General features: G+C 40.1%; 1 protein-coding gene across 2 annotated transcripts in view; it reads left to right on the forward strand.

Moving 5' to 3' along the window:
* Positions 1–18,739, forward strand: part of LOC128305445 (longitudinals lacking protein, isoforms H/M/V) — a 46,884-nt gene that overhangs the window by 5,798 nt on the left and 22,347 nt on the right. For both annotated transcript variants that reach the window (XM_053042894.1, XM_053042893.1), the window contains exons 2-4: positions 9,678–10,047; positions 11,846–12,805; positions 13,032–13,131. In XM_053042894.1, coding sequence (XP_052898854.1) covers positions 9,874–10,047; positions 11,846–12,805; positions 13,032–13,131 — 1,234 coding nt within the window. In that variant the 5' untranslated portion in view covers positions 9,678–9,873. The remainder of the gene's footprint in view (positions 1–9,677; positions 10,048–11,845; positions 12,806–13,031; positions 13,132–18,739) is intronic.

Below are 18,739 nucleotides of genomic sequence, written 5' to 3' on the forward strand. Positions count from 1 at the left end.
TTTATTTTAGTAGTTGCAGTCTATTGTCTGTTTTGTTTGCCGGCACTATAACCTATAGTGGCTCTAGTCTAGGCTCTTTGCTCTGGATTACTTTGACTTAATTTAGTTCGGTGGCTGACATGTAGAAGGCCTTTTACTTCCTTCTTTTAAAACTATTACATGCTTACTTTGTACAACATGTTGTTGTTGGCTTACAGTGTATCCCGGAATTCTTTGACAGTTTCCTATCAATTTTTGAATCCGTCCCGCGATTTTTTTATTGCGTCCCATCGTGTCCGTCCCAATCGTGTGGTTATGTGAAAGACAATTTATTTAAAGTAGCATTCAAAACTATTTGGGAAACTGTCAAAAAACCAAGCAACAAATTCAAAAATATATGGAGAACCGTCAAAAATCCTCGGGACGAATTCAAAAATGTGTGGGGCGCAGTCAAAAAATGTCGGGACGGATTCAAAAATTGATGGGACGCAGTCAAAAAATCTCGAGACAGATTCAAAAATATCTGGGACGCAATTAAAAAACCTTGGGAAACTGTCAAAAAATTGTGGGATACCCTGTATTGTAGTTTACCCAATTGTTGATTTTTTTTTATTTATTCAGGGACGGCCAGGCCGTATTGCTACCCAATTGTTGATTATTATATTAAAAAAGTGTGGATTACTTCATGAGTACTATTGTACATGATAAACAAAAAGTTAGATAAAAAGTGTCGTCCGTTTAATAATTTTAATCATTTTCATAAAACAACTAAATAAATAAAGAATAATCCAAAGCGAAAGAAAAAGAAATAACAATTTTGAAACTTATGAACAAACGACACGAATGCAAAAGACCATTCTCCTAAGAAGCATTAGCATGTTTATTGAAAAAAATGATTGCTACAATTGATTGTTTACTTTGATTTTCATCTGTGAGCTATATTTGGATTGGAATGTTGTAAAAAACAAATCAGCATTTAAGTTTGGGGAAAGAAGAACGTTCGTTGATCCTTAGATCTCTCCAATGGGCTTCTGTCTTTAAGGCACATCTGTCGGTAGGAATCGAAATGCAGACAAAAATGTGCCCATTCGTTTTAGATCCCTTCTCGCAAATAAAAACTTTATTCTCTTCTGCACGCACACTATGAACCACACTCACACACGGGCGCGTTTCCATTTCCATCAAAGCATGCGCGAAAAATAGATACACTATTGTTTTATGATCCGCGTGCCCATCGACCAGCGGACTACTGTGTGTGTGTTTGTGTTTATATGTGATTTGTTTTTCGCGTTAGTAGTAGTGCATCTCGTCCCGCAGCGGTTACGTTGTGTGCACGTGACGGGTTTTAATGAGTTAGTTAACTGTGTGGTGTGGTCCTTGCCAACAAAAACCGGTGGTAGATTATGCAAAAGGGGGTTCTTCTCTGCAATGAGTCAGGGCTGTACTAAAATCACCCACTTTTGTCGCTTTGGTTTCATTTTTCTTTTGCGAGTATTATTGCAGACGCTCCATCAGGGTGGTGGTGTGGGGAACGCCACCCATTCATGAATCTCCCCATTGAGGGGGAATATGGATTGGTGTGTAATTGTGTCGTGTTGTTTTACTTCCAGAAAGTGAAGCTGCTGAAGATGGTGTTGAATATTGGATGCAGTAGAGAATTAGGATCCTAAATAATGGAACGAATTACCAGCTGTTGATAGTTTATTATGTAAATTTAAATTAGTTTTAATCTTAGAAACATTTGTTAATGTTCTTTTAACAATTTTTCTTCTACTTTAATTATTTTGTGTAATTTAAGCTTTCATTACCATTGCAATGTTTGCAATGTTGCAACCTTTTGACGAACTGTGTACCTCAGGCGCTTGATTCTGGACTATTTGTAGGCTGCTTGTAGGTAACTTTTGGAAGACAAAAAATGAATCATCAACAAAAAAAAAATTATCGATAATTTTATATTAATTCAACAGACGACGAAAAGATCCTGGAATGCTGGAATCCGCTGTGGGTTTCCTATTACGAGCGGTCATATATTTGTGGGGTTTATGCTTCGCCGCACTATGTCTTTGCTATTGGTCTTATACCTCGATGGTTGTGATTTAAATATGATCGTTGATTCTTATGGATTTTTTGAATTTTATGGAACAATTTTATCACAAAAAAATGGTAAAATAATCTTTATAATGAACGATGAAGGTAATCAAGTTCGGTTAACAAATTACGAACATTTCCGTTTAGCGCATTATTTACATTTTATTTTTGGATTTTGGAAGCTATTATTTTATAATAATAATAATAATAAAAATATGATTTATAGTGTTCTACATGAGAAATGCTGCTCGATAAAATTTCCATATGTTTAGGAATTTATTCACTATTTTAATGTGTCCACATATTATGTCATTCCTTCAGGACGACGTCGATATGCAACGGTTCTATTTATGGGAAAAATGTCATTGAACGCCTTCGGACGAATCAATACACAATAAAACGCTCAGTACTCATTTAATACCAGTTTATGAGATGTTTTATTATGCAATCGTCATAAACATGGGCGCACACCGTTCTCGTTCTCGCTGAAACGCTGCTCGTGAACGGTTAAGCATAAGAATTATCCTACAGCAGTAATGAATATTATGATAGTTCAAGAATATCTGTTCTCATTAGGAAGTAAAAAAAAACACAACTTGTTCATGGAGAGATAAAGAAAGAAAGAGTGAGAGAGCGAAAGATGATGATAAGATAAAGTGGGGGGTTCTCCAATCGAAACAAAAAAGGGAGTAATAATTACGCAGCTCCATCCGAGAGGATATTAATCGGCTCATATAAAATGTCAATAGTGGTTTCAAACTTGTTCGCCTTGCCTTGTCTCGTTGGGACGTGTTTGCACGGTTGGAAATCGTATAACATATTCGCGTACACAATTTTAAACACACACACACACACACACACACACACACAAACACACACACACACACACACACACACACACACACACACACACACACACACACACACACACACACACACACACACACACACACACACACACACACACACACACACACACACACACACACACACACACACACACACACACACACACACACACACACACACACACACACACACACACACACACACACACACACACACACACACACACACACACACACACACACACACACACACACACACACACACACACACACACACACACACACACACACACACACACACACACACACACACACACACACACACACACACACACACACACACACACACACACACACACACACACACACACACACACACACACACTTGCATTCTCGATGCAATAATCGGCCCTTCTTTAGTGCCCAGCGGTGGGAAATGTAAATCGTTTGTTCCAAGCGAGCAGCGTTTTGCATTGGATAATTATCCCATTATTATATCCGCGATACCACCGCCCAGCCGCTTGACTGGCAATGGGGGGAAGGATCCAGCGCACCACTCACTGGGCTGCTATTAATGCGAAACGATCAATCACGAACGCCGGGCGGATTCGGTTGATGATGCATTCTCACGTGCGCATAAGTGTAAGGTGTAGGCAATGCCATCATATTATGCTGCTGGAATTTGTTTGCTGGCAAGAAGATTAGAATTCGTTTTCCCCGCTGTTCGTAACGCGCACGATCAGTGAGCCATAATTTGGCGTTGATTTTTTTTGGATCAGCAGCAAAGCGTTTTGTGACGGTTCAATAAAAACGCACCGCGCTTCAGGCATTTCGGGACGAAATTTAATGCTCCCAATGCGTGCAAATGCGTGAAACGTCAGAATGCTGAAGTGAAACGAAAATGGTTACTATTGGGTGTGCGAGTAAGTTTATAGCTTTTTTCCCGGGATGCGCGTCCAATATCTTTTTCGTAGCGGCACTTCAGCCGTTCAAGTGCATAAAGTGGTTCAACCGCATAAAGTGGATGAGGTAGAATATCAGGTCCGTTATTGTCCATTCTTCTTGATCAGAGCATTTGGCGACATTTGGCCCAGTGTCGAAAATTGTATACTCGTGTCTAATCATTAGTACTTTTTTCATCATTTTCTAGCGGGGTTCCATGCCAGAGCAAGACTTTCTGCGGATGAATATATCACTTTGAGGTTACCATAATAGATCGCCTTCTCATCACTACTGACAATACCTTGTACGAACAGGAAGGGCATCAGAACCATACCGGACATGCAGTAACGCCGTACGATGTCTTCGGCTTCTACTACACTGCTCAGTGCTTCCAATATTCCCAATTCCAATATTTTTTCCGAATTGAATCAGTTTGTTGTTTTAGGTCAAACACTATCCGTGTCTTTCACACGGTTCTTGATTTAGAAAAATCTCAAATTCTTTGCTTTAAAACAATCAGCTGCAGCTCATCTTTTTTAAAAGATCGTCTATTTTAAATTGTTTAAATCGTTCGATACGGTTCGATTCACGTCAATACGTTATTACTCAAAAGTTATCTGGATAAAACAATAGGCCTCAGTCTTATATGTCATCTTATTAAAGGGTGCATGTAAGGCATCGTTTTTGATTGAAAAATTGCTTGATTCCAGAAAAAGTTACGTCAAAGGTGGCGTCAAATTTTGCAAAACACTGAAAACTTACTCGCAAACCCAAACCTTCCCTATCACGGTGTATAGGTAACAAGTTGCGAAGCATATAATTATACATAATGAAATTTTTATCGCTCTCCGGTGTGGTGAAGCCTGGTCCCATGACTGCATATTAATGTTCTGTCCGCGCAATGGTGCCGGTTGCCCTGTCAAGCATCGAGAGCGATCATGATCATGATCATCGAATGCCTTCGGGATACCACTTCTGGTCTGGTCTGGTCTGGTCTGTCGAGCAATGTGAGGTAATTTGTTTGTTGTTAACAGTTTCCGCGTTAAGTTCGCTACTAGCCCTAAAGTTTAGCATAAAGCTAATAAGGCGATAAGGTAAAGTTATTAAAAAAAATAAATATTTAAAATTAGAAATATGATGTGAGCAAATGTGTCACTACGTGTTGAACCCTTATCGTCTATATTGTGAGCAAAACATTGTTCTCAAAATGTTGTTAACGTGGTTTTTAGCTATTTTTAGCTTACAAACACTCAAATAAATGATGAAATTGGAAGTAACTTTTTTTGTGAATCGTTGAACTTTGTTCTATGTCCGCTGCTAATGCTCATCATTAGCTCAGCTGTCTTTGAAACGTGCGGGTGTGTATTCCCCAGTCCTCGATAACGTGACGAATGTGCATTTACACAGTTCGAAGCTTTATCACGCGATGATATCGTGTGGGGGTGGTGAGTTGGGATCTATGTGCGCCATCATTACAACTTGCTTGGTAATCTTTGCGCCCCTTCTTATACCGCCACCTTGAGTTCCGTTTAACCAAGCATGCAGGAACACTCATTCGCACATTGTGCGCATCCAGCAATGTAGGAGCGATGTGAAGCGAACCGATGATGATTTACGTACACGCGTACGACGCCATACCGATGACGTCAACTCCAACGGGCAAAGTTGTTCGTCGCGGTACGGCTTAAGCCGCCTTGGGGGATGATGTGTAACGTGTGTGTGTGTGTGTATGTGCGCTTGCGCTCGCCCGCATACACAACTGCTCGATGGCCGTGTCCATTTTTCAAGGTTCCTACAACACCGCCCGTGTCCTCAGCCAACCGTCCCACGAAACCCGCACGCCCAACCGCTCCAGCAGTGAGTGAGTGAGTGTCCGGGTACGGTAATAGCAAACGTAAAAGGAGAAGATGATCGGTGCGCATCGGGAACCGAACAGCAAGCGGCTTTAAATCGTGACTCTTTGCTTGTAATTGGCGATGGTAATCAGCGGCATGTTGTTGGTCGAACGATGTTTAAATCCGATCCACAATCTAAGGGATCAGGCATATAAGACGGGTGGATGGGTTTAAATGTTAGATTTTTGTAGTCACTCAATTAGTTCAATTTGTGGCTTTCAAGGTTAAGCGAACTTTGGAGCTACAGATAACTTCAGTGACAAATTCTTTTTAAAATGGGGTTTGGCACGCATCGCATACACACGAAGATGATCACCAATGAGGCTGTTCGGTGTCATTTTAATGACATGATCAACCAACACGGATCCTTGCTGTATGGACGGAGACAGCTTTCGTATCTCAAAGGAAAATGAGAGTTTTGGGATTATTTTTATTTTGTATTGAGTATCTGATTGAGTATCTGACAAAGTCCGTTGTCTGTGATGACTTTTGATCCAAGATTTCTGTCTAAATTTTGGACAACTTCAAACAAGCGTTTTTTTTAAATCGTCTGTTCAATCCCAGGAATCGGGTTTGACCTATTAGAAATAGGTGCTCAATGGTGCTCTCTAATGCGAGGTTAACGACTGGGCCATCTGGTTGGTACAACCCCGTTTTGCAGTAGGTGAACGCATTGAGCGTTACTCATCCGTCATCATCTGACATATAAATAACGCTTTCTCATAAAAAAAAACGTTTCTACGTAAATAACGCTTTCTCATTTTCATTTCTTCCAAGTCGGGGTAAAGTTGGCCCCGTTTACAAAATTAGATCATTACATTTTGTAGAATTTTTAATAATTTTTAATAATTAATTTTCAGGAAAATAGAAATTTTCCTTCTAATTAAAGGTGCATTAAACTAGCTTCTGTTAGTGTTGTATGGTTAATATCAGCGTTCGAGTAACGATTTTCACACCTTGCATTAGCAACAGCGACTTGCAAAGAAAGGAAGCCAATCTCAGACCCCGGCAACGGTCCATACCGTACGCTAAGATGACTTTTTTGTAATAATATGTAACGATCGCATAAAGCTAAAGAACTGTAATTCAACTGTGGATCAAGAAAAGATCACGCTTGCTGGTGGCCGTTGTTGTGAGTATGATGGCACGAGCTAAAGTTTACATTTCGATGTTATTTGTTAATTTTTATTTCATTACAAAGAACTCATCCATTTTATCGCTGATGATGAAGCATATGGGCATTATTAACACTGTTGATAAGCCACTCTCGGCTATCTCGGCTAAAGGTGGTAAATCAGAAGGGGATCAGCTGCTCGTATTCGTAAGTTTATTACCATTAAACGAATATCGTGGCAGAACAAAAAATCCCCTCAGAATAGCAACTCGACTGCATTGATGCAGTTAATTAAACAACCACAAACATATCTTAATTCTCGATCGATTTGCAAACACGCCGTCGTGACCGAACTGCTGTCACTCAAAGTCGTTCACCTTTTACCTCCTCGTCCTTTTTTTTTTGTTTTGGAGGTTGTGGAAAAATGTGGTGGTTATTGATTTTTCCCCTCCAGACGGATTGGTTGATAGCAATCTAAACCGAGAGGGACACATTTAAGATTATCTTAATTCTAAATCTGGGTTTCTGTTTGTTTTGTGTCCCTTTCCTTGCTGTTTGTGTTTTGCTACGATTGCGTCAGACCTTTCGGAAGAGCTTTAAATTTCGTGCCAATTCGCAATGACGCGATACCCCTCTATGACATCACGTCCCCAAGAGTGTTTTCCCTCGTGTAGCAAATGGGAAAAACGGTACCTATTTTGCTTTAGTGTCGTATGCGTCGCATTTACCTTGACTTTCGAAATGCCATGACCCTACTGCGTTAACATATGGTTGCTCTATTCCGGTGCCTTGTACATAAAGGTGTGGTGGCTGTTATATCTTCCCCTAACACTAATAAGTATACAATATGTACTAGAATTTTTCACCCAAACCCAGCCTGCTTCTTCAGTTGTGCTGTGAGGGGTAAGTGACTGGGTGGTTCCTTTTTTTTGTTTTGTTTTGCCTTCTAAAGGGACCGGGGCGGATGTTCACTCTTTCTCCATCGGTGTGCGAAAACTGTTCTCTCACTTATAATCCACTTGAGCATCAGCATGCCATGAGTTGTTGCTCTTTCGAGCAGTTAGCAGCAGCAGCAGCAGCTGATGATATATTATTTATCGTTTAGTTTTGTTTTGGTATGGGTGTACGTTGGTGTCGCGGCATTGTTGGACAACAACAAACTACATAAATACACACGCGCGCCCCGCAAACTTGGTAGTCGATGCCGTCATCTTGCGATGTTCCTTTTTTCTTGCGTGCGCGAGAGATGTTGTCATTGGCATTGTAGTTTGACGTTTCGCCGGGGGTGCGTTAATGAGAATGGTGTGGATCTTTTTTTTGTTTGCTTCTTTGCTTACCGAAAGGATGTACCAATTAAAGGGAGGACTTCAAACTTTGCTAGGAAAGGTCCGTATTGTGTGCAGCGTCGTTGAATCGTGATTAATGACAATATTATTAACGACGGCTGAATTACTGCATAATCGCTGCTCTTCGCTGAGGTTAATTTGTTCCTATTTATAAGGCTTTGTAGTTATATTACTCGTTTGGTATTTTACCGATAGATTAAGATAATTAAAATACATGAGCATCATCACGAGAAGTACATAGGAAGATACGCATTACAGGCAGTCCCCGAGAGATACGCGGTGGTTCCTCTTATACACGGATTCGGAGATACGCGGTTTTTGGAAATTTGACAGCTGAGCTAGTTTATAGCACAAAATCTAAGCAAAAGGATGAAAATTGGTCGTAAATACCTTTTTTGTCACATAAAACATTTCTTTCTAATTTATTTTAGAATAAAATAAAAGAAAGAATACACTTTCTTTAAATCGCTTGATTCGGTGAAAAAATTAAGTCCAGAGTAGGAAGTCGACTCTGTGACTTTGAAGTATAAACGAAATTGCACCAGAATTCGACTTACGCGGATTTTTCCCGGATTATAGCGGTTCGCTATAATAGCGTATCTCGGGGACTGCCTGTATATGGTATATTTTGATTAAAAAGGCAGTCCCCGAGATACGCTATTATAGCGGACCGCTATAACCCGGGAAAAATCCGCGTAACTCGAATTTCCGCGTAAGTCGAATCCTGGTGCAATTTCATTTATACCTCAAAGTTACAGAGTCGACTTCCTTTTCTGCATTTAATTTATGCGACGGATCAGGCGATTTTTAGAAAGGTTACATTAAAATAAGTTAAAAACAAATGTTTTATATGACATAAAAGCTATTTTTGACCAATTTTTCACCATTTTGTTTAAATTTTGTGCTATAAACTAGCTCAGCTGTCAAATTTCCAAAAACCGCGTATCTCCGAATCCGCGTATAAGAGGAACCGCGTATCTCGGGGACTGCCTGTATTAATGAAAGTCACATCACTTTTGATTATGGCTTTTTATTTTATGCATCTGTTTTCAGTTTCAATTTGACGTTACATACGCTTAGAAGCTATGGACACGACTAGTCTTCTCTTCATTGGTTCATAAGTTTTCGCAAATCGCAGGCTTGTGTTTGTTTAATTACTAAATAAATAACATGTTGGGATTAAGATTTAGATTAAGATATGATAAGACCCTTTGTACTAATTTTATATTAAGCGCCTGTAACTATGCTATAATTATGTTTGGTATCACATTTTGTGATCTGTGATCATCTTTGATCCTGCCTTGTCCAGTTCTGCGAACAGGGTAATAAATTATTATCGAAAGATTTAACATTTAAATATGTACTATGATTAGGTATATGCCATTTAAGATAGATTGCAAATTTATGTTTGTTTAGCGACACATTTATATACATTAACATCAATTTTTTTCCTTTTTAATTGCAGATCGTTAAATATCCGTTAAAAAAAATCACTATTGATCGCTATTGCAAACCGTAGCATTGGGAGCATTGACAAACCCACGCAAACCACGGTACGGGCGTATCGTTGGGTGAAGCACTACCAACCATCGGGTAGTGCCAACGTAGCCAGCGTACAAACTCTCTGCTTCGCCTTCCTTTAAACAAAAAACGGCTCGTGAATGATGTCCGTGCAGCAGTACTGTCTACGGTGGAACAACCATCAGCCGAACTTCATCTCGGTCTTCTCGACGCTGCTGCACAATGAGAGCCTGGTCGACGTTACGCTGGCCGCCGAGGGACGGCAGCTGCAGGCACACAAGGTTGTCCTGTCGGCGTGCAGTTCCTACTTTCAGGTAAGAGTGCTTATAAAACGGCGCCTAAATGTAGACTATCGTATGCTTTCGGTTAATGATGCTTCAAGTTTTACGGAGTGAAATAAAATTATGGTCAGTGGTATTTGGAGAATATGCTCTTTACCAATCCGTACTTGTAAGCAGCTTTGTCATCTTCACAGTCTTGTTTGGATAAAGATAAGGCTAAGAATGCCATCCAACTGATAATGTTCATGCATTTGAGATGTAAAGAATAGCTTTTTATTTTTCAGTGTTTCTTAATGTCTGATAATTGACACTCGTGTTAATTTTTTTGTTACATTTAGTAATTAGACAATTGTTTCGTTTCATAATAGAATTGCTTTCTGGAAATTATATTTGCATGTTACACCCTGAAGGTTCTAAAGGTTTCTGACACAACTATCTTCCAATATCGCAGACTTTGTTTTCGCAGTATTTTAAGTAATAATTAAGAGCAAATGATTCGTAAAGTTAAAATTGGTTTCTGCCACCATACGCATAGTATTATGCTACATTCATCATACAAATAAATTTCCTTGTCCCTGTTGTGTAAGGGAAAATAAGTGTGAAAAATGTATTCCAAGACATTTTCCACCGTGACTCCGAACACTTAACTTTCTTTCACGCATGTATGGTTGCCTGGTTTTGGTTAATTGCGTCAATAACCCTTTCGGTGCCGTCTAGGCTCCCCTCCCCTCACCCAGTATCCACTTACACTTACAGCCCTTCGTCCTCAAACGTGACAGGTATTAATGACGAACACATGAGGAAATAGGATAACGTGCACTCGGGGATGCTCTGTGTCAGACCGAAGATAGAGATGGCGTGCGAGTGTAGCATATGACAGGAGGAGTTTGAATCATGTTGCTAATTAATCTCGTACATCACGCGCATGTGTGTGTGTGTGTGTGTTGTCGGTGGATCATAATAGATAGCCTACTATGGATGTGTGTGGATTTCAGTCGCCTACTATGATTACTGGCATTTGAATGCAAAACAAAAAAAAGGGACACATGACACATGGATAAAGTATTGATTTTTGTTATCCTATTGTTTCCAAATTCTTTCCTCCAGCATGTCAGTAGGATGCACTATAGTCACAGTTGTTACAATTTCTCTCAGAAATATTCCTTCCCGAATCATTTCTTCCCTACCCTAATGTCGAATGTGTTTCGCACTTTGGTTTGCTTTTTGAGCATTTCTCACCCTAATCAAAAAGGAAAGCTCACGAGTATTCCCCTCGGCTATTGCCTTCAGTTGCGTTATCCCGTCCGGAAATCTTTCGACACGCGTGGCAATAACAGGGTGTTATTTAATCTACGACCTTTCGGCAATTGGAATACAAGCGCGTTGTGCAAGGGTTCGCGGAGGTATTCCAACACAAGAGGGATGTAGAGTAATTTATAAAAATTATATCAACTGACAATCACAGAAATACGGCTCAGGTTCACAGGGTAAGCTCTTTTCTGTTGTTGTAGAAAATGTTTGAAATGTTATCGTTTTGAAGAAGGGTGAAATGAAAAGGTTTATGCTTTTGTGTAAACGACAGGACAATGTTACGAGAATTGGAACAGAAGAGTAGGTAGAGGGGATTGCATATATTGAAATGGTTCATCCCTTGATAACCTTGGATAACGAACATTTTCAAATATTCATTTCTGTGTGATAATGCCATTTTGATAGTTTTGTATATTAGCTCATATCTTTCTGACATTATAACACTTCTCCAACACTTTTTTTCCTTGTCTTCATGCCTCTACAATAACGTTTATTGGTTTTTATTTTATTTTTTCTTCAGTCACTTTTCACCGCCAATCCCTGCCAACACCCAATCGTGATATTGAAGGACGTGCAGTACAACGACCTGAAGACGATGGTTGACTTCATGTACTACGGTGAGGTGAACGTGTCGACCGAACAGCTGCCCCAGGTGCTCAAGACGGCCGAAATGCTCAAAATCAAGGGCCTGGCGGAGATGCCGGATGCGTCAGCCGTGTGTAAGGCGGACCTGAGCAAGCTCGACCCATCCGATCTGATACAGGCGGCGAACGTAATACCCGGTGCGGCTGGCGATGCGATATGGGGCAGTGCCGAATCTCAGCAGCAAGCGCAACAGCAGCAGCAGCAGCAACAACAGCAGCAACAACAACAGCAGCAGCAGGCACAACATCACCAGCAACAAACACAACAACAGCAGTACCAACACCAACAGCAGCAACAGCAGCAGCAGCAACAGTTACATCAACAAACCCAGCAGCTGAGACGATCACCTTCCCCCACGACCAACATGTCACCTGCGGCACGAAGGAAACGGTTACGGAAGACGTCAACTGGTTCCGGTTCCATCTCGACCGACCGGTTGCAGCATCAACAGCAGCAGGCGGCTGTGGTCGTAGCGCAGCACCAAGCGGCGGCAGTAGCTGCCGCTGCTGCTGCGGCTGCCGCTGCTCAGCAGCAGCAGCAACAACAGCAGACGGACGAACAGCACGGCCCGAGTGCGGACCCGAGCACACTAAACCTCGTGCCGCATCTACACATCCAGCAGCAGGTGGACAACATATCGTACGGTACGGCGACGGCAGGGCACGGTGCGTTAGCGCTGGGCGCGGCCGCTGTCGCTGCAGCAGCAGCAGCCGCCGCTGCCGGTAACAATATCCGTATCATTAAGGAAAGCCCCAGCTCGGACGTGGACCAGCAACAGCACGAATCATCGCAGGAGAGCGTCGACGAGACGGGCCATCACATGCCGAGCATTATCGTATGTACCGCAAGGATCGCCACGTTGGATTTTGATTACATTGGTCTAACGACCGTAGGACTTCTCCAACAAACAAAAACCAATAGTTGCCGTACAGACACCAGCAGCATTGCCGCGTGTGGTTTGGCGGATGTAATCAAAATCATCACAGTGTTGCATTGTCGTTCTATTCGCTTCGAAAAATAGACAACCATTAACATATCCTTTTCTCTTGCTTGCATTGTAGAAAACGGAAGACCTGAGCGGGGTCACGCAAACCATACCGATGGACATTTCGACGACACCGACCGCCGTAAATATAACGCAATCGCAATCACAGCATACCGGTAAGTGGACCCACCGACCAAACACAATGTGATATCCTTTGTGGCCCACCTGGTACCCGAGACATGGCAGGCGACGAGATGCCACGATAATAGCAACGTCGTCTGCTGTTCTCGGTACGCGTCCATCTGTCTGTCTGAAACCTTTCTATCCCTCGCCCGTTTCGTTTTCCGGTTTCTCTATATAATTCAGCCTCTCTCTCTCTCTTGGTGCTGCTTTTCGTTCATTCATTGATTGGCTGTGTATTGGTATCGCTGTGTTTGGATGTATGTTTGATTATTACGTGTGTGTGTGTGTGAATGTATGCAGTCTTCGTATGTGTGATGTTCGGAAACGTTTTCACTCGTTCATATGCTCCATTCACTACAATAACATTAATCATGTTTCTCATGTGGTACTAACAAGTGTTCCTTCGTTCATTGTTTATATTATCATCCTTCGTTCAGTTATTATTTTCGCTATGGATTGTATTTAGGTTTATTAAATTAATTCGTTGCACTTGTTTCAAAAAGTGCAATGTTGTATAAAACAGATGGTAGTTTACGTTGTTTGGGCTTATTTGTAAGGATCTTATAGAAAGCTTTTTTGTTCTTTGTGAGCTATTTTTACTTCGCGTAATATTTCAATGAACTTTTATACTTTTTTGTCATTCTTGCATTCTGCCACTTATTCCCAATGTAACAAGCCATGCACGTAATCTTAAGCTATGGAATCGAATTGTTTTTTTTTTTGTTCAGCGAGATGGTTTCCATTTAATTATTATTATTTTTCCATTCCAATTATCAGCAGATGTGGATCCTATTTGGCTATTTCAGTTTTGTTTATCAGTAAAGTCTACCCGACCGGTATAATCCGCCGTCCGGTGTATGCTTGTTGGCGTTGAATAAATTGAATTGCGCGTCACAAGAATGCAATTAATGTTGGGCGCAGTAAATATATTGATGGATTATAAAAATATAATGAAGAAAGGTAGAGCGTGGAAGTGGCGTTGCTGTTACCAACCATTTCCCATTGAACGCGTGTGTCACATATGTGTGCCATATTAAAAGCTTCTGCTTCAGCGTGAGTGTTTGATCATTATTGATGAAAATTATGTTTTTTTTCACAAAATAAAAAGCAAAAGCATATGATGCAATTGCAAACAAAACCAAACACACCTTTTACTGTTTTACTGTTTCCATGGGTGGAGATACACCCGTTAAGCTGTCGCTTAAAGCTGGTGGCTTTCGGTGTACCGGGCATTCATTTATTCATCCTTTGATGCGTATGTAATGAGATGTGCCAGAATGAAGTAATATAACGCTTCCGCTTATATTTATACTGAGGTTGTATTTTGTGAAATAATGTGTAATAAAATTTGTAACATTCCTTTTCATGTTTCGCTACAAAGTAAACACCACCATTTCATCGATGTAGTGTCCTACCACTAGCTCCTGCAAAACGAGCTATTTTTAGAGCTGCAAAAACGATAGATGCATTTTATCTGATAAATTTTGGGTATTGATCCATTCCAATTGGCTATTCCACTTTGGCCCGAAACATACGGTTTTGCCTTTGTCGGAGGTTCATTTAAAATTTGCTGCAATTTTAATGAGAAGGTGCAATTAATATTGGTTTAATTAGTTTCTCGTTGCTATTCGAGATCGCAATTAATCTTTTTGTTTGCTTTGAAACGAATAACGCGTTATAAAATAACGTCGCTCTGAACATGTTTCTTTTTTCGACATTTATCTGCTTTTCCTTTAATTATTTTTTTTTTCAAATCGGTAATTGAAAAACTTTTTAAAAGCCGATTATATTGTATTAAAATCAATCTAAAATTAAAATATAATGCATGACAAATCTGTAAACAGTAATGATAATCATAGGTTATCAAAAGGATAAAGGGAAGGACATCAATCGAATTACAAAGAAATCCAACATAAACACATACCAAACCAAAATGTGCTTCACCGCTCGTTACCAAAAATTTTCATTTTAAAAGTTTCTTTTTCCCACTTTTGCGCAAATGATATGAAAACGTCTGTGTATGGGTGTGTGTGTGTGGTTTTGTAAATAGAAAAAAAGAGAGTATAAGTATTGGCATATATTGCATTTTCCCCCCTTCTTCTCCTGTGTATGCCCCATTTCCCTTTTCGGTGGTGTCTCTTGACTCGATTGCAATCGTTCACTGCATTGTTTGGATAGTATGCGTGGAATGCAAACTGATTAAAATTCGTTTCGAATAGTCATCAGCACCATTAAGCCCCAGCAGCAGCAGCAGCAGCTACCTTTGCAGTCGAGCCGACAGATTTGGTGATGGCTGGGAATGAATTTTCCCGTCCTTGGTCCACATCCACGTCCATCCCGTAAAACGGAGCGGGACGGAGCGTTGTATGTGTGTATCCCTAAATGATTGTTGATGGAAATAAACGGCAGATCCCAGAAGGGGTAGATGGCCTTACTATCTGCTGTTCTTCCACCGTAAACGGATACTAAATTGTAGCCCATCCGATGCGTTCCTTACACTTTCCGATCCGTTTTACTGACATCGTGTGTATGGGTCTGATTGGTCGCGCAGGATAGGCGAATTTCGTGAAGCACGATGAAACTGCTGCTGGTGGCGTCGCCGGAAGGCAGCTGTGGAAGGAGTAACGAAGGATGGGTTAAATTACGTCAACTCGAGGCGGCTGTAATAATCTTCCCACTCACCATATCTCACCTACTTATTGATGCTGCTGTGGATGGATGGCAACTGCAGCAGTGGAAGCACATTTTCACGCCTCCCCTTGTTCAGTACGGGGAGCCCGTTGGCTGTCATCGAATTTCAATAAAACAGCACTCCGAAGGTCGCTTTCCACTGCAATCACATTTGGTATCGATCGATTGGAAAATGGTGGCGTATCGTCGATGGGCACCGCCGGGGGAATCGGTTGGGTGGTGATTGAATGCGTTAAAGTATCGAGAGGATGGGATGTGACGGGAAGGGAAAAATACCATTGGATAATGCAAATGATGCATTTGGGCTGTGTGTGAACCGATGGGCACGGGCGGTCGTGGTGTTGTATTGTTTGTTGCGATAGCGATGAATTTGGTAAATTCGTTAAATATGAGATTGTGGGATGTAGTATAAAGTTATAGAGAAAATATGGAGATGCACTTCAGGCCCAGTATGTGTAATGTCCGTCGCGGTGATGTCGATACCATTCGGAAAATACGCATCGTTATTTGATGCAAAATTATAAATATTTTACATAGTATCATAATACAATTTGTTATGTTAGCTCCAAGGGAAGGATTCCAATTCTTCCTCGAGACATTCTAGTTCAACTTGAACAGAATCCTGGAATGGCATTCAATGTAAGTCGTTTGCATACTAGAAATAGGGTTATATATATATTTATATTTAAATGGAAAGCTTTCAGTTTAGATATATATATATATATATATATATATATATATATATATATATTTAAGCACTTTCCAGTTGAACTTATCTAACATATGGAAATATCTAAAACTTTGTCAATCAAAATTGAAAACCTTTAAAATTAAATCCAGTATTTTTTAGCACACGTAATTTGACTTACATAGTTTTTTTAGGTGTTGTCTGATTTATAATGTATTTGGTGGAGGATTTGTCTTTTTATTGTATTGAACTTTTAAACCTTTTTTGGTGTTCATTAACTTTTCCTCCTAGTCGTCTATCTGCTACATGAATTGCTTGCGATAGATTTTGTTCGCAGTTATAGTGTTTTAATTACATTTATTATACATTTATTTAGCACTAAAGAAGAGAGACTGACGTTGCAAAACAACACCATTGATCATTTTTATATTCGTTTAAAACAATTATGATTCATTAAGCACCGTCTGTTTTTTTTTGGTGAACATTGGCGTTAATCCTAATTCTGTGTTGCAAAGAAAGCCCAAACAAAGCAGAAACGTGCAATGAAAAACGTTCAATTAGTGACTAGGTGGGATTAAATAACAAATAAAGCTCAAACATTGTGTGTCTGGCACACGATTCTTCGATTCTACCTACATTTAATGTGACCAATTGAGCAGCAACCTTGTTTCGTGTTTTAATTGGTGAGCTTTTTCTCTAATCGACAATCACCCTTACCGCATTCGTTTCAACCCATTATTGCGATCAATTGCTTTGATTGCCGATTTTTGGTTGGTTTTAAAAATGTTGGAAACAACCAATGAAAACTATTTTTACAGTGCGAGGATAAAGGATTTTATTTGTTGCTGCAAAAATATGTTCAATCCTTTCAGCGCGCGCGCTATTGTTTATACTTCTGTTATCATACAGCCATCAACCCATTTCAAACCGAAGGGATAGGAAAAAGTAATCGTTTGCCGTTATCATCGTGCTAAATAAACACAAAAACGAAGCGAAATTCTATGTGACATGATTTATAATAGTGTATCATGAAGGTGTGACATGAATAAAATGAGTATAAATAGGGATGTGGAAAAAAAACCGGCAGAAAACGCTTCGATTTGAGTGCTTGCCATAATCGCTGTTTTTGTTTTGAATTGTTTTTTTGTATCTTGATCGATTTGAGTTGCGTGGAACATAGAGCAATGAATGGAGAACCCAGGTAAAATGGAGAAAAATACTGTGGGGAAAAGAGTGACTAGTTTGAATAGCATTATTGGGGAATGGAAAAGGCAATTTTTTACTGTTGCGTTCTAGTAGCTTCTTGTTATCATTTTAATTTATGCATTCTTCCTACTTAAAAACGGTTAATAATAAATGACTCATATTATATATGTTAATTATAAAAGAAAAAAGATATTTAAAACGTTTTAAGCTATATATTTGAATTAATTTGATATTGCATAATTTTCTATGACATATGATCGTTTAACTAGTGCAATTTTAAGTACAATTAAATGGGAATTAAAATATGAGCATCATACGCTCATTACATTGCATCGATCGATCGTTCGTTCGCCACAGTACACCGGAAGCTTTTGCCTCACTGGTGGGCGTATGTACGTTCAATATTTCGCTATACATTTTTTACAACACCACAACATTGGACATCGTTTTGTTTTTCTTTTACTCTTGTTGGCTGCATCCCTCTATCACACGGTCACCATTTCCGGGCACACCTTCCGTTGCCTTTTGTGGTATCGCAAGTGTGACATTTTTTTCAACTGTCATCGCTGTATTGTTTTGTTTTTCGGCCATTTCAACCGGAAGCAGCTCATTTGTAGCAGATGGAAGGAGATGTGTAAGGGAAGCGTGTGTGCAGCAATCGTCCAACGATGGACAACTTCGATACTAATTTATTATGCATCATTCGTGTGTCCTTTTGGGTGACGAAGTTTGTGGAATAGCCCGGGTGTTGGTAGAAAGGTGAAGGGAAGGTAAAAGGGATCCATACGCACAATTGTATACGTAGATAAGTACACACAATGTGTCTTGGTAAGTGTGAACAGGATGTGTTTGACGTTTGATGTACGATAATGTAAGAGGAGATTGTGTTGTTTCTCCAATTTCCGTCCACACTTCCTTTGCTGCGTTTGATGATATGCGTCCGGCTGATGTCCTGCTTGTGGTTTTTTTTATGTTTTTTGTCCGCTGTTTGTATCGCATTTTCCGGACATAATGTT

The sequence above is a fragment of the Anopheles moucheti genome, chromosome 3, assembly GCF_943734755.1.
Source record: "Anopheles moucheti chromosome 3, idAnoMoucSN_F20_07, whole genome shotgun sequence".
Taxonomy (NCBI): Eukaryota; Metazoa; Arthropoda; class Insecta; order Diptera; family Culicidae; genus Anopheles; species Anopheles moucheti.